General features: G+C 49.8%; 1 protein-coding gene across 1 annotated transcript in view; it reads right to left on the reverse strand.

The window, feature by feature from the left end:
* Positions 1-15,689, reverse strand: part of LOC137439712 (toll-like receptor 7) — a 41,867-nt gene that overhangs the window by 17,811 nt on the left and 8,367 nt on the right. Inside the window, exons 3-4 of the mRNA XM_068135748.2 lie at positions 13,101-13,316; positions 1,846-3,467 (exon numbers count right to left, since the gene is read on the reverse strand). Coding sequence (XP_067991849.2) covers positions 1,846-3,467; positions 13,101-13,315 — 1,837 coding nt within the window. The 5' untranslated portion in view covers position 13,316. The remainder of the gene's footprint in view (positions 1-1,845; positions 3,468-13,100; positions 13,317-15,689) is intronic.

The following is a 15,689-nucleotide window of genomic DNA, read 5'->3' on the forward strand; positions in this document are numbered from 1 at the left end:
TACACTCTATCCATACACCACATCCTCCCTTCCGTGGATGTTCCACGGGTTTCGGCTAGTTTTTCACTATTTATATAATGGGGTAGAGATGAAGAGGGTTTTGGGTGAAGAATGAACAAACACCCAAAGCACTTTTACATTTTGATGAGATCCTCTCACAGAAACAATACAACCAAAAAAAAGTATTAAAAGTATTCATTCTAAATATTCCTAATTGTGTTTTTCACTTAAAATGTAAGCAACTTAACTTCACTTAACATGTAGGCAAATTAAATTTTTCCATTGCACGATGGGAAGCGAGTTCTGTACTCTCCCCACAAAGGTCTTTTATTTAACAACAATGATGTTGCCAATAATAATAATAATATATATATAAATTTTTATTTTTTTCCTTTTTTAAGGCCATTTTCCCCGCTGGAGCGGGGGTTAGCCTTGCGGGCCCCATGACAATCATCATGGTTTCCTTTTTGAGGCAATGTTTTTATGGCCGGATGCCCTTCCTGACGCCAACCCTTTAGTCGCCTCTTATGACACGCAAGGATACGGTGTACCTATTCTAAACCGGGTACAATTTAATACTTACACCGGCAATAATAATAAGAATATATAAATATATAACCACCTTTAGAGGCCATTTTTCCCCGCAAGCGGGGGTTGGCCTTTTTCGGGAACCGTGGTTGTTGTTGTTTTTCGGTCCCCCTTTTGAAGCAATGTTTTACGGCCGGATGCCCTTCCTGACGCCAACCCTTTTTGCCGCCTTTAACGACAAACAGGGAATTACCAGTGAACTGGTCCTCAATTAGCCGACCTCGGAAGGATGATCAGGCTGAGTCAACCCCCCTGGCGTTAATTCAGCGATCGACCGGGATTCGAACCCAGGATCCTAGGATCCTAAGCTGACACCCTAGCCGCTAGCCCAACACCAGGGTTACCCTGGGGTTACCAGGGTTACCAACAATAATAATAAGAATAATAAGCATAAATTAAAACTGGGAGCAGTGATACCCCGGGGACCAAGACGCCCCATTCTGATTGGACAAGTGCACGATGACGTCATTGACAACTACAGCCCGGAACCGATTATGCAAAGTTTGAACTGAATCGATTGAAAAATGAAGGAGATGCATTTTCGAGGTTTTTCATGAAATCCAATATGGCCGCCTTGTCACGTGACCTATGTTGTCCTCCAGAGGGTATACATCAAGTCAAGTGGCATACTATAAGTGGTCCAAGTTTCAACTCAATCGATCGAAAAATGATGGCGAAGATGCATTTTAAAGGTTTTCATGAAATCCAATAGAGCCGCCTTGTCACGCGACCTATGACATTTTCAAACTTCATCAATTTTGTTTTATTTTTCATTGCCCGACCATGCAACCAATCAATGTTTTTTTTTCATATTTAAGTTCTTATTGATGCATAGATGCCACAAAAAATGTTTTGTGTTAATCGGAGAAATTTGTTGTTGTTTTTTAACCTCAACGTAGCTGCCAAACCGCTTCACCGATGATGTCATCTTGAACAACCTTTTGCAGCATGGGTAGTCAATCATAACCTGATAGGAATTGAGTCGATAGCATTTGCGGTTTCGGAGAAGAGGATTTTTAAAGTTTTCGCTTAAATCCAAGCTCGTTGCCATGGTGATGGCATCAATTCCCATTGGCCCAACATTCCTGGAAAGATTCAACTTAATCAGAGCAACAGTTCCAATGCTACAGCTTCCACAGAATTCGGCGGAAAGAATAATAATAATAATAATAATAATAACAATAATAATAATATAAGTCTAATAACAATTGGAGACCCAGTCGATAGACTTGGTCTCCTAAAAACAACAATAATTACCTGGGCTCCACAGGACGTCTAGGCGGTTGCCTCGAAATATCACCGTCGTCAGAGTTGAACTGTTGATGCTGCTAGATCGCGAGAGGCTCTGGATGCCATTGTTCGAGAGGTTGAGGACTTTCAGGCAGTGCATGTTCGAGATAAAATTAATGTTGTGTACGATTCCTTCCATCGCAAAATAGTGTGCATTGAAGCTCAGGTCAAGCACTTCAAGAGCTGTCAACTCGGTGAGAGCAAATGGGAAGAACAGGTCAAGTCGATTGAACGATAGGTCGAGATATTTCAGTTGGGTCAGCGGATTGAACTGAGAACCGTTTAAGGTCTGCCCCATTGCATTTGTGCTGAGGTTGAGGCATTTGATGTCTGTCATATTGGCGAAGAGTTGCGGTGTCACAAAAAAGATGTTGTTCAAACTTAGGTCCAATGATTTGCCATAATGAGTGCACGAACGTTTCAAAGCTTGCTGGTATCCATTACCTGAATTGATCGTTGCCCTTTCCCATTCCAACCCGGAGCGCCGTCTCTTCCTCACGGGTGTTGTACTTCCTTTTGAACTCTGTTTGTCAGTCGGTGGTGATATCTTGTTTTCTGTGAGCACAATGTGGTTGAGCTTTTTAAGAATGTCAAAAGATTTCAGCTCAAGCTGCTTAATGAAGTTTATGGACATTTCAATGTATTGTAGATTATGGAGATGTCGAAGAGGCTCCAGTTGCTTCATTTCCAGCTTTTCAAAAACGTATCCACTAATGAACAGCTTATTTAGAGAAGTCAGACTAGAGAAATTATTTGACAAATTGAGCGACTTAAAATAGTGAGAAGGTTCGTAATTAAACGAAAGGTCTAGAGTAGTTACATTGCTGAGGTGTACAAGGAAGGTGCCTTCAGCAATGGGCCTCGCAAGATAGTTAAGTGAAAGGTCGAGGTACGTGAGCCGCGTGTTGTTCTGAAACATGTTTTCTGAGATTATGTGAAGGGACATGCTTCGGAGAACCAGGTGTGTCAGGTTGGGCATTTCAGAGAAGGTGTCATCGGCAATGAGCATAGGTACATTGCCGGGACAAGGTATACACAAATAAGGTGCGTTGTAACAACGTGGACAGTTCCTACTTAAGTCTAGAATCTCAAGGTCATTGAGATTTTTGAAATCCTCCTTGTCAACCCTTTTCAGGTTGCAGTTGCTGAGATTCAGGAAAAGGAGGGAGCAAGGAAGATTTTGTGGAATGGTTGACATGTTGTTGGAAGACAGTGACAGATTCCGCAGATGTTTAAACTTTGCAAAGGCATCATGTTCCACTGTGAAGTTAGAGCACTGGTTTAAGGCAAAGCAGTTAAAATCCAGGTACAGCACGTGGAGGTGAATTGCACTTTCCAAAATGCTCTTGTTTAGATGTGTAATTTTATTTGACTTCACATAGAGTTCCTCCAGTGATGATGGGAGGAATTTCGGAATGCTCTGCAGATAGTCATCATTGAGATATAGCTTTTTAAGCTTCCCTAAAGCACCAAAAACTCTCCCTCCAATATCAATGCTGGTATTGCAACGGCTTTTGTGTGGGCAGTTTTGACTGAAGTCCAGTTCCAAAAGCTCACCGAGGCCTTTAAAATCAGCCTGGGAGATGGACCTGCATGGGGACACAACAGAGATTTAATAAAACAATGTGGGTAGAAATTCTCAATTTGTTTTGAGATAAAAAAAATTTGATGATATTTTGCAAATACTGTTTAAGGATACTATAAGTGCATACATATATATATACTAGCAGAAGTACCCGGCATTGCCGGGCGGGGGAGGGGAGGGAAGGGGGAAGGGGAGGGGAGGGGAACAGGGGGGAGGGGAGGAGGGGAGGAGGGGAGGAGAGGGGAGAGGGAGGGGGGAGGGTGAGGGGAGGGGGGAGGGGAGGGCAGAAAGGAAGGCGTAAGGGGGAAAGGGAGGAGCATGGGGGAAAGGAAGGGCGAGGGGAGGGTGGAGGGGGATGGGGAAGGGGTAGGGCAGAAAGGAAGGGGTAGGGGGGAAAGGGAGGGGCATGGGGGAAAGGAAGGGGGAGGGGGATGGGGAAGGGGTAGGGCAGAAAGGAAGGGGTAGGGGGGAAAGGGAGGGGCATGGGGGAAAGGAAGGGGGAGGGGGGAGGGGGATGGGGAAGGGGTAGGGCAGAAAGGAAGGGGTAGGGGGGAAAGGGAGGAGCATGGGGGAAAGGAAGGGCGAGGGGAGGGTGGAGGGGGATGGGGAAGGGGTAGGGCGGAAAGGAAGGGGTAGGGGGGAAAGGGAGGAGCATGGGGGAAAGGAAGGGGGAGGGGGGAGGGGGATGGGGAAGGGGTAGGGCAGAAAGGAAGGGGTAGGGGGGAAAGGGAGGGGCATGGGGGAAAGGGAGGGGGAGGGGGGAAGGGGAGAGGGTAGGGTGGAGGGGGAAGGGAGGGGGAAGGGTAGGGGGAGGGGGAGGGGGGAAAGGGAGGGGGAGGAAGCGGGAGGAGGGAAGGGGAGGGGAGGGATATAGATGGTTACTGACAATTGATCACATCCAGAAATGATGTAATCCACACAATTTATGTACTTTACATAACGTTAATAGGAATACATGGCCGTGTAGATGGGAAATACAGTTTGTTTGAAATAAATCACAAATATCAGATGAAAGTGAAAAAAAACCTATGTGGTGTGAATGGCAATGTTCCTCGCTGAAATGTGAAAAAACTGAATTACGTGCGAACGCATAACTGTGAGATTATGGCGGCAAAGTTGGAACATCACGTGATCCTAGCAGAAGTACCCGGCATTGCCGGGTGGGGGAGGGGAGACCCGTACATTCCCAACCCGTACATTCGCCCTCTCGACTCATGGGCCATGGGGCATAGGGCTAAAATGTGCTCAATTTGACAATTTCGTGCAACAACGCAGGGGATTACTTAAAATTGCTATAGATGGGTTGGGGATGTGCTCCTGAACAAGAAACACCATGTCCCCAGACACCAGGGGTGCTCATTAATTTTTAACGCGCACTTGATGAAAATGCAAGTAAATATATATTCATCAACTATACGTTACTGCATTTTCTTTTATTTCTGGATAGTTTGAGGAGTAAAATGAAAAAAATTGATTGTGATATTGTTTCTAGACCTCCTTTTCACTAAAATACACCAATAAACATGATATTTTTGTATCTAGATAGTCATAGCGATAAGTTCAAAATGAATCCAATCTGAAAATATGGTCCGCCGCAGCTGAAACACATGTTGTGCCGCAAATAAATCATTTTCATTTTACTTTTTTTAAATTAACTTCTCACTTCTACCTTCTATGATCAGTTCATCTTCTTTGATTTGAAGAATGGCAATGAGTGGCAGTTGACGGCTGACTCCTTTTACTTTTTAGAAGATTCATTTTCAACTTATTTATTTAAAACAGTACAACATGTATACATTACGCATGTCATGGAAAGTGCTTGCATGATTAACAGTGTTTAAGAGTACTGTTACTTTTGCTTCGTTTCCATGTTCAATAGATAATGTATACATGCCAGGATAAGGCAGACAGACATAAATAATTGAGACAATCAAATTTGTTTATGATATCCATTACATTATAATTTACATCATTGTTCAATTTACAGCTTTCAAGTTTGAGAAATTTGTACTATTAACTATATTCACAGGTATAAGGTCGAAATCATGAACACAGGACTTTCATTTAAAAAATGATTGTACTTAAGAATAAATTAATTTTAAACATGTCAACCACACATAGATGATAATCAGTGAAAAAATCACTGATCATCCAGGATTCGAACCTGGGAACCTGCGCTTTACTAGTGCGACGCCCTAACCAACTGAGCTATACGATCAGATGGAGAAGGACGGATGATTTTAAATCAATAGGTCTTCAGTTCTAGTCCCGTTCCTCTAACATCCTCTCATCTGAGAAGCGTATTGATTTAAAATCATCCGTTCTTCTCCATCTGATCGTATATTTCAGTTCAACTTCAACTTCAGGTTAGAGCATCTTACTAGTAAAGCGGAGGTTCCCAGGTTCGATCCTGTATGATCAGTGATTTTTTCACTGATTGTCATTGATGTTGTGTGGTTGACATGTTTAAAATTAATTTATTCTTAAGTACAATCATTTTTTAAATGAAAGTCCTGTGTTCATGATTTCGACCTTATACCATGAGATGTAGATGTTTCGGTCTTTTTCTCCTTCAGCCTGTTCACTTTACTGATGTCACAAAAGCGACGTGAACAATCATAATGGTAGCCAATGTTGGGATTTTCTGGTTTGGCTTCAATGCAGGATTGTGTATCGGCAAAATCAAGCCCCAGCTTTACCGCACAGTCGGCCAGTAAATCGCGTTCTTTACAGTCATAGAGCAACCATTTACTCGCAAATTCAACAAAGCGGGCCCAGTTTTTATCATTGAATTGAATGAAATTGCTTTTAGTTTTATGGACAACATGCATCACGCAAAATTTGGACGAAAATTGAACAGGTTTTCCTGTCACTGCCGAAGCAATGGGCGTCGCCATCTTGGTTTGTCAGCTACAGAACGGAGCTTAGTATGAGCTGCGTGATTGGCCAATTACGGCACCTGACGTATCTGGAGCGCTCATTCGCTGAATTTATCACGTGAACAACCTTGTCCGCGAATTTTAAACCTGATTTTTTAAATCGAAATTCTTTCTTTATTTGTATTTTAATGTGCAGGTATATTTATTGGGGACATTATTATATCGAATGGAACGAATATTTTGCTGATTTTCATGAATAAATCAAGTAATCCCCATTCCTGTTGCACGAAAAAGTGGATTTTAATGGTATGCCCCATGGCCTATCAAGCTCGTATTCGATTCGTATTCGAAATCGAAAGGGGAAAGGGGAAATCCTTCGTATTCGAATTCGTAAACACGAAATATGAATTAAAATTTAATTCATATCGCACAAAATCGACACAAAACACGATCGCATAAAGGTGAAAAACCGTAATCGCTTTTCGCCCTGAATTACGTGTAAACGTGTGACGTGTGACGGGATGGAACATCACGTGATCGCTCTGAGCGAATCAGCGAGCTGCTCGCACTGGCTGAGATTAGCGGGTACTTCGCTGAAATGCGCTGAGGTAAATATGAATAAAAAATATGGATCTCGTCAAATATGGTCTTAAAGCGCGGCGTTACGCGCGCTGCTTGCGAGCAAGGAGGAAGCGGACAAGCGGTAACTTATAAACGTCTTTATTGTAGGAGCTCACTGTAACACTGGCCCGCTCCGGGCTGGGCGCCCGGTGTATATCATGAGGCCACGCCTACCCCTCGGGCGTGGCCACCGACCACTTGGTGCGCGGGATGATGTCACCACGCCAGTGGGCTTTTGTGTCCACCACACGCGCCCCCCCCAGAATTCCCGCGCACCTGGAGGGCCAGTTTGCGGGGCAGACGAATGACCCGGTCGAAGCGCCCCCTGGCGATCGGCGGCGTCCGGGGTGCAGGGATGCCAGGTGGGATGCCCCTGGCTGCCCCTGGGATGGGTGCAGGACCGGGGGGCGGCGTGGCGGCGGGGCTGGGCGGTGCCGGGGGTCCGCCCGCAGGAGGGCGGCCCCGACGTGGGGGTCGGGCCACTGGCGGTGGATGGTCCACATCGAGGTGGGCCGGCTTGAGGCGGTCTACCGAAACGCGGTCAGGAGTACCGCCGATGTCCAGGGTGAAGTGCTTCGCCCCGGTCTCCAGCACGCGGAAAGGCCCGTCGTACGGGGGCCGCAGTGGTGTCCGATGGGCATCGTGGCGGACGAAGACGTACTCCGCCGCGCGAAGCTCCGGGGCGACGTGCGTCGGTGGGTGCCCGTGGCATGCCGTTGGCACCGGGGCGAACCTCTGGGCGGTCTCTTGCAGAGCGGAGCGCTGCTGTGCCGCGGACCATGGTGCCGTGGAGTCGGGGAGGAATTCCCCAGGCACCCGCAGCGGTTGCCCGAAGACCAACTCCACCGCGGATGCGCGCAGGTCCTCCTTGGGCGCCGTCCGGAGGCACAGCAGGACCCAGGGGAGCCTGTCGACCCAGCCGCCGTCGCGGAGGGTGGCACGGAGCGCGGCCTTCAATGAGCGGTGAAATCGCTCACACAGGCCGTTAGCCTGGGGGTGGTAGGCCGTGGTTCGGTGCAGCCGGACCCCGAGCCCCTGCGCAACCGCCCCCCAGAGCTCCGAGGTGAACTGGGGGCCGCGGTCGAATGAGATGTCTGAGGGGGCGCCGAACCGGGCGACCCAGGTGGCGATGAAAGCCTGCGCGACATCGGCCGCCGTTGTCGACGCCAAGGGCACGGCCTCCGGCCACCGGGTGGTGCGGTCCACCATGGTGAGAACGTAGGTGAAACCCCGTGAGGGGGGCAGAGGTCCCACCAGGTCCACGTGGACGTGGTCAAACCGGCGTTCCGGCACCGTGAACGGGGCCAACGGGGCCTGGGTGTGCCGGTGCACCTTGGCGCGCTGGCACGCGAGGCACGTCCTGGCCCAGCCGCGGACGGCCTTCCGGAGGCCATGCCAGACGAACTTGTCGGCGATCAGCCTTTGGGAGGCCCTCGCGCCCGGGTGGGACAGGCCGTGGATGGCGTCAAACACCTGGCGCTGCCAGCCCGCGGGCACGATGGGGCGAGGACGCCCGAGGGAGACGTCGCACAAGAGGGCCACGCCCACGCCGTCGAACGGCACCTCGGTGACGCGGAGGTCCGTGACGGCGGTCCGCAAGGCCTGGACGTCGGGGTCAGCGGCCTGGTCCGCTGCCATCCGGGCATAGTCGATGCCGAGGTGGACTGCGTGGGCGACGGCCCGGGAAAGGCAATCCGCCACCAGGTTGTCCTTCCCCGCGACGTGCTGGATGTCCATCGTGTACTCGGACACGGCCGAGAGGTGACGCTGCTGCCGGGCCGACCACGGCTCGGTGACCTTGCCCATCGCGAAGATCAGCGGCTTGTGGTCGACGAAGGCAGTGAACGCACGGCCCTCGAGCAGATGGCGGAAGTGCCTGACCGCCAAGTGAAGTCCGAGCAACTCGCGGTCGAAGGTACTGTAACGGCGTTCGGGCGGGCGAAGCTGCCGGCTAAAGAACGCCAGCGGTTGCCAAGCTCCACGCACCCATTGCTCGTGCACCGCGCCCACCGCGTAGTCCGAGGCATCGGTGGTGAGGGCGATCGGTGCATCGGGCGCCGGGTGCGCGAGCATGGTGGCGTTAGCCAAGGTGAGCTTCACGCCCGTGAACGCCGTGTCCATCTGCTCGGTCCAGGTAACGTCGCCTTTGCCCGGCTTACCTCGGAGAGCTTCGTGCAGGGGGCGCAGGAGCTGGGCGATACGGGGCAGGAACCGATGGTAAAAGTTCACCATGCCCAGGAACTCCTGCAGCCCTCTGATCGTGCGGGGGCGCGGAAACCCCTTCACCGCCTCCACCTTGGCCGGCAGGGGGACGGCTCCGTGCCTGGTGACACGGTGCCCCAGAAAATCGATTGTGGAGGCGCCGAACCGGCACTTTGCGGGGTTCACAATCAGGCCATGCTGGCCCAGGCGTTTGAAGAGCGTGCGGAGGTGGCGTAGGTGCTCTTCGCGGGACGCGCTGGCGATGAGGATATCGTCCAGGTAGACGTAGACAAAATCCAAGTCGCGCAGGACGCTGTCCATCAGTCGCTGGAACGCCTGAGCCGCATTCTTCAGACCGAAGGGCATGCGCAGGAACTCGAAGAGTCCGAATGGCGTGATGACCGCCGTCTTCGGGACGTCCTCCGGCCTGACGGGGACCTGATGGTAGCCGCGTATGAGGTCCACCTTCGAGAAGAAGGACCTGCCCGCCAAACGGGCGGAAAAGTCCTGAATGTGGGGGACGGGGTAGCGGTCGGGAGTCGTGGCGTCATTGAGACGGCGATAGTCCCCGCACGGTCGCCATCCCCCGCCGGGCTTCGGCACGATGTGCAGCGGCGACGCCCAAGCGCTCTCTGAGCGCTGAACGATGCCGAGTCGCTCCAGGGTAGCGAACGCCGCTTTTGCCACCGCCAGCTTCGTCGGCTCGAGGCGGCGTGCCCGGGCGTAGACCGGTGGCCCGACGGTGGGGATGTGATGGGCCACCCCGTGCTTGACGGCCCCCGCCGAGAAGGTGGGCCGCGTGAGGGCCGGGAAGCCGGCGAGGAGGCGGGTGAATGCGTCCGCTGCCGGAAGCGTACAGACCAACGTGGCCGGAACCGAACCGTTCGGCAAGCCGCTTGGCAAGCCGCTCGTTGAGCTGGGCAACGCACAAGCGAGCGAGCTGAACGTCTCGGCCTGGACAAGACGTCTGCGCTTGACGTCGACCAGGAGCCCATTAGCGCACAGGAAGTCCGTGCCAAGCAGTGCCATGGGCACGTCGGCGGTGACGAACGTCCATCGGAAAACCTGCCCTCCAAACCGCAGAGAGAGGCAGCGTTCTCCGTACGTACGGATGGGCGTCCCGTTCGCGGCAAGCAGCGCGGGGCCCCCACCCGCGGCGTGCTTGTCTGACGTGCCGGCGGGAATGACACTCACCTGCGCTCCCGTGTCGCACAGGTAACGGCGCCCGGAGAAGGTGTCCGTTATGAACAGCAGGCTGCTCGAACGGCCGGCGCTCATCGCCACTATTGAGCGCCGGCCCCGGCGTTTCCCGACCTGTTGAAGGAGCATGGCGGATGACACTGCCGAGCTTCGTGGCCGAACTTGGCGTGGAACCAGCACCAGGTGGTGGAGCTGGAGGAGCGCGGCTGGCTCCGCCAGGCCGGTGGACTTGGCGGGTTTCCCCGCGGTGGCGGTTTTCGCCGCGGCGGTGGGCGGGGCGTGGCGGTGGGCGGGGCGTGGCGGCGTTCACGAGGTGCGTATACGCATGCTGTAGAAGCTGATGCTGTGGAACATGCTGCGTATGCTGTAGAAGCTGATGCTGTGGAACAGCAGCATCAGCAGCATCAGCAGCATCAGCCTCGAGGGCCGTGACGGCCACGCCGACTCTCGCCCACGTGTCCGAAGCGGCGAAGTACCTGTCCGCCTCGGCTGCCAATGCTCGGGGTTCCGTTAGCCCGGTCCCGGCCAACGCGAGGCGAACCTGCGCTGGAAGTTGGCGCCGGAAAAGCGCCCGGAATAGAGAACCGGGGGCTTCGTCGCCCAACAGTGACAGCATATGGTCCATTCGGACCGACGGGCGCGTGTCACCGAGCTAGGGGAGATCCAGGAGGCGGTCGGCCCGTGCGTCGTCCGTGAGGCCGAACGTGGCTAGGAGTAGCCGCTTGAGTGCCTCGTACTTGTGGCCGTCCGGTGGGTGGCGAAGGACGGACACAACTCGAGCGGCCGTGCCGGGCCCGAGGGAGGCGACGACGTGGCAATAGCGCGTGTCATCGCCGGTGAGGCGCCGAAGCTGAAATTGGGCTTCGGCCTGGACGAACCAGACTTCGGCCTGAGCCTCCCAAAATTCCGGAAGTTTGACGAAGTTGGCCATGGCAATGGCGTCGCGTGTGGAAGGATCGCTCCGGCAGATCCAACGTCGAGGGGGTCACCAGTAAAGCGCGGCGTTACGCGCGCTGCTTGCGAGCAAGGAGGAAGCGGACAAGCGGTAACTTATAAACGTCTTTATTGTAGGAGCTCACTGTAACACTGGCCCGCTCCGGGCTGGGCGCCCGGTGTATATCATGAGGCCACGCCTACCCCTCGGGCGTGGCCACCGCCCACTTGGTGCGCGGGATGATGTCACCACGCCAGTGGGCTTTTGTGTCCGCCACAGTCTCAGCCATGTTCGTCCCAGGCTCAATGGCCATGTCTATGCCAAATATCAAGCACGTGAGCCTCTCCGTTTCGGAGTCTATCGGTAACATTACACACACACACACACACACACACACACACACACACACACACACACACACACACACACACACACACACACACACACACACACACACACACACACACACACACACACACACACACACACACAAACTGTTTTATATATATATATATATATATATATATATATATATATATGATGACGTGACTGAATAATTATGTAAATGTGATATTTCCGTTTAAAAAAAAAAATAAATTTGCAAAACTTTCTAAAATCCTGTTTTCTCTTTGTCATTATGGGGTATTGAGTGTAGATTGATGAGGGGAAAAAAAAGAAGAATTTAAACGATTTCAGCATAAAGCTGCAACATAACAAAATGTGAAAAAAGTGAAGGGGTCTGAATACTTTCTGAATGCACTGTAACTGTGCAATTTACATTATTTTCCCGTTTTTGCTTACCTAAACTTTTTTTTAACCTCGAGCAGTTTACTTCTTACCTTTGTGCCATTTCAGGTTATTCATTGGACGTTAAACTGCGTAAATTTCAATAAAAACTGGAAAAATTGAGGCGTTCTAAAACTTTTGACCGGTAATGTATGTATACACATACATATAAATATATAAGTAATCTTAATTTGGTGAACAATACGACACAGACAAACACATTAGGTGGTTTCAGAGAGGCATAATGTATTCCAGGAAGATAGGAGGAGTTGTGGACAATGGAATCCTTGACATAGACAGCAACACCACCACTGCAATGGGTGCGGGGCCTGTCAAAACTGAAAAGACAACATCCAGGGAGAGAGACTGTCCATTGGCCAGGGAGAGATATGAGAGAACATCGAGAGAAAAGAGACTATCCAAGGAAGCAGAGACATCCTTTGCAAGCAACGTTTCAATTGGGAATACTGTGTCCGCAGCTGCAAAAGTAACCTGAATGAAAAGATCAGTAATATTAGAATGGAGACTGCAAATATTGTTGGACTACACTGTTATGGAGGAGGGATGGGTAGATAAGGCAGTAGCTGGGCATGCTGTGGAGGAGGGGGGCACGGTTCACTATGGGGGGAGGCTGGACATGCTGTGGGGCGAGGAAGGGGGCGGCAGGGTGTGCATTGGGTATAGATAGGAAAGGGTTACTGGCCGTAACCAAGTTCTACCAAATAAAGACGGATATAGTAACTAGGTTGAGGGAAGGGTTATTCAATCCACAAAGAAAAGTGGTGATGTAGGATGCCTAAGCGCAGAGATTAAAGTAAAGGAACAGAAAATGTGGGAAGAGCGGGACGTTAAGGGGCAATGTGTTCTGAAAGGACAGAAAAAGGATGATGAAGCTGTTTTTATAATAATAATGATATATTGGTCTTCCTGAGTTCAGTTTCATTGAAAGGAAGTGTTTAACTCATCGCAGCAACAACATTTAAAGACAAATGAAATGTTGACTTGCACCACTTACCGGATATGGTTTTGTGCCAGCACTAGTTTGGTTGTGTTTATCGGTATATCCTTGGGCATTTTAGTGAGCTTTTGACCACTGCAATCGACTTCAAAACCAGAATGTAATTGTGTGACATTACAGGGAAGAGTTGCAGCCCACCACCGGCGCATTGAGCCCATCCAGCCCATCCGGCACATCAACACCAGCAAGAAAAGCCTCACGCCAAAGTACATCCTGATGGATCGGTTTGGAGAAATGGCAATTTCAAAAAGATTATTTCATAAACTTAAAGGTAAAGTCTGAAATAAAGCTCTAATCAATGGTCAACAACAACAACAATAAACACAGACACAACATTTGGTTGCTGTACAACTATCGCGGTACCTCTGTACAAAGGGATTACCAAATCTAGGCATGGCTGATTGATTGATATAAAAGTTGTTTGTCAAAAATAATTATACAGAGAAATGACCAACTAGTCCAAGTATCTTTTGCAAATACCTGCCGTCCACAAAATATCTTTTAAAAGTTAACAAAATCATGTTTGTTAAGCTTTTAGCACATATCATTCTTGTTTTGTGGTTTTAAAGTTTAAAACAACTCCTAATGTAAATTATTAAAGTACAAAACATCAGTTTGAAGTGGCTTCTATATTTATATTCCATATTCGATGCCAGCGTAAGATTAATTGGCATCGTCTGGTGACACAGAATCCCTAACACCTCAATCCTAGACCGCTGTGGTATCTAAGGAATTGAGTATTTCCTGCTTCAGGCCCAGCTTGGCAAGTCAGGACACCGCACACACATGGAAGAACACAGAATGCCAAAAACGCTTTTCTACGGCCAACTTAAATTTGGTAAACGGTCAAGTGGCTGACAAAGAAAGTGCTATTAGGACATCCTTAAGTCTACGCTCAAGTCTTGTGCCATTCTATTTGTCACCTGGGAACATCAGGCTACACACAGGTCCGTTTGGCGTAACATTTGCGGCAAAGGTCTGGACCATTTTGAATGTGAGAGACTTGCTATCGAGAGACAGTGAAGGCAAGAAAGGAAAACCTGCTGACGTCCATCTCCAAAAGGACCAGTCTATGCATGTGATGTTTGTGGTAGACTCTGTGTGTCCCGCATTGGACTATACAGCCATCGCACAACGCTTAGTGAGCATGCCGATGAAGGGAAGCGATTTGGCGAAAACGACGAGTCACACCATCATCATATTTACATGCATCATTTTCTACATGACCAAACAACAGGGCGGAATTAATTCACCAATCTTGTCCCTCACATACTGATGCTCCTAGCAGACGTTCTGATAGCTAGGTGTGGTCTAAAACCAGGAACAACCAATCAACTCCCAGAACTTGAACATGAGAAATGAGAGAAGAACAAGAAAAAGAGGACGAACATTCTTGTGGGAGAATACTTCTCTGGTGGTTTTGAGAGCTTCAAGACAAGTGTCGTGGAGTTGGTCAAACACCAGACTGCACCGTGTTTCACTTTCCCCGGGACTATCGGCAGAGATGTCCCTTGCTGCGGCCTAACTATCCATGTGGATAACTATCCATGTGGACCTGCCAATTTTTTTTCTTCCTGGGTATTTTTTCCCCACGAAAGACACTTCCGTGAGCATGCTTTTTCCTTCGCCATTTTCGGATCGCCTTTAGCTGGTGGAATATTCATCTTTCCCACCCCTCGTTTCACCACTGCTTATTTTTTATCTTTACCGCTGCTGAAAATCAACATTCTTCGAAGTGTTTACCCACCGAGACTTTCGACCCAGATTCCGAGGAGTGTTGGCAGCATCTCGGTGGAACATCCAGAATTACTCCCATTTAACCACGTTCGCCAAGCTCAACAGGGAATGTGGACTGCCAGAACAGTCTCGCTACCTGCACGGCATCTTTTGTGCTCCGCATGGCATCTTTCTTGTGTGTTTCTTTGTTTTTCTGTGAGCTGGGTATCTCAAAACGTCGTGGGCAGATCTGGATGAAATTTGGTGGAGAGATTGGGTGTGTGAAACAGACCGAATGATTCGATTTTTTTTTGAAGCGATTCTTCACTTTTGAAAAATAGGGCCAAAGCCAATATATAGCAGGATATCTCAAAAAGTTGTAGACGACATTTTGACAAAACTTGGCGGATGAGGTGGTTAGTTGACAAGAACAAGCCGATTAGATTTTGGTTCTGGTCCAGATCCAGATCCGGCCTATCAGTGGGATACAAAACGTGAACTGTTTATCCTGGCAGAGGTATGCGCTCCACCAAATGCAGTTCTAGTCTTTTCATGGTTCCATCTCTACCGTGTATGCATACGTTTTGGTATTGCCATCCCTACATCCTTTTGCCTTTTTAACGCCGTTTGTACTTGGAATATGTGAGGTTGTCTTTGTCTTGCTTCTGGTGTGTTTCTTGTAACATGTATGTTGCAGGGTCATTCCACAATGTCGTACCAACAACTGGTGGCAAAATGAGTCTCACAGTTGAATGACTGCACAGCTTTGTAATATTTTCTTTCTCTTTTTTTACTCCTCTGTCTCTCCTCTGTCTCTCCTCTCCTCTCCCTCCTCTCTCTCTCTCTCTCTCTGAAAAAGTGGGGATCATG

Source organism: Myxine glutinosa, chromosome 14 (genome assembly GCF_964187855.1).
Source record: "Myxine glutinosa chromosome 14, kmMyxGlut1.1, whole genome shotgun sequence".
NCBI classification, from domain to species: domain Eukaryota; kingdom Metazoa; phylum Chordata; class Myxini; order Myxiniformes; family Myxinidae; genus Myxine; species Myxine glutinosa.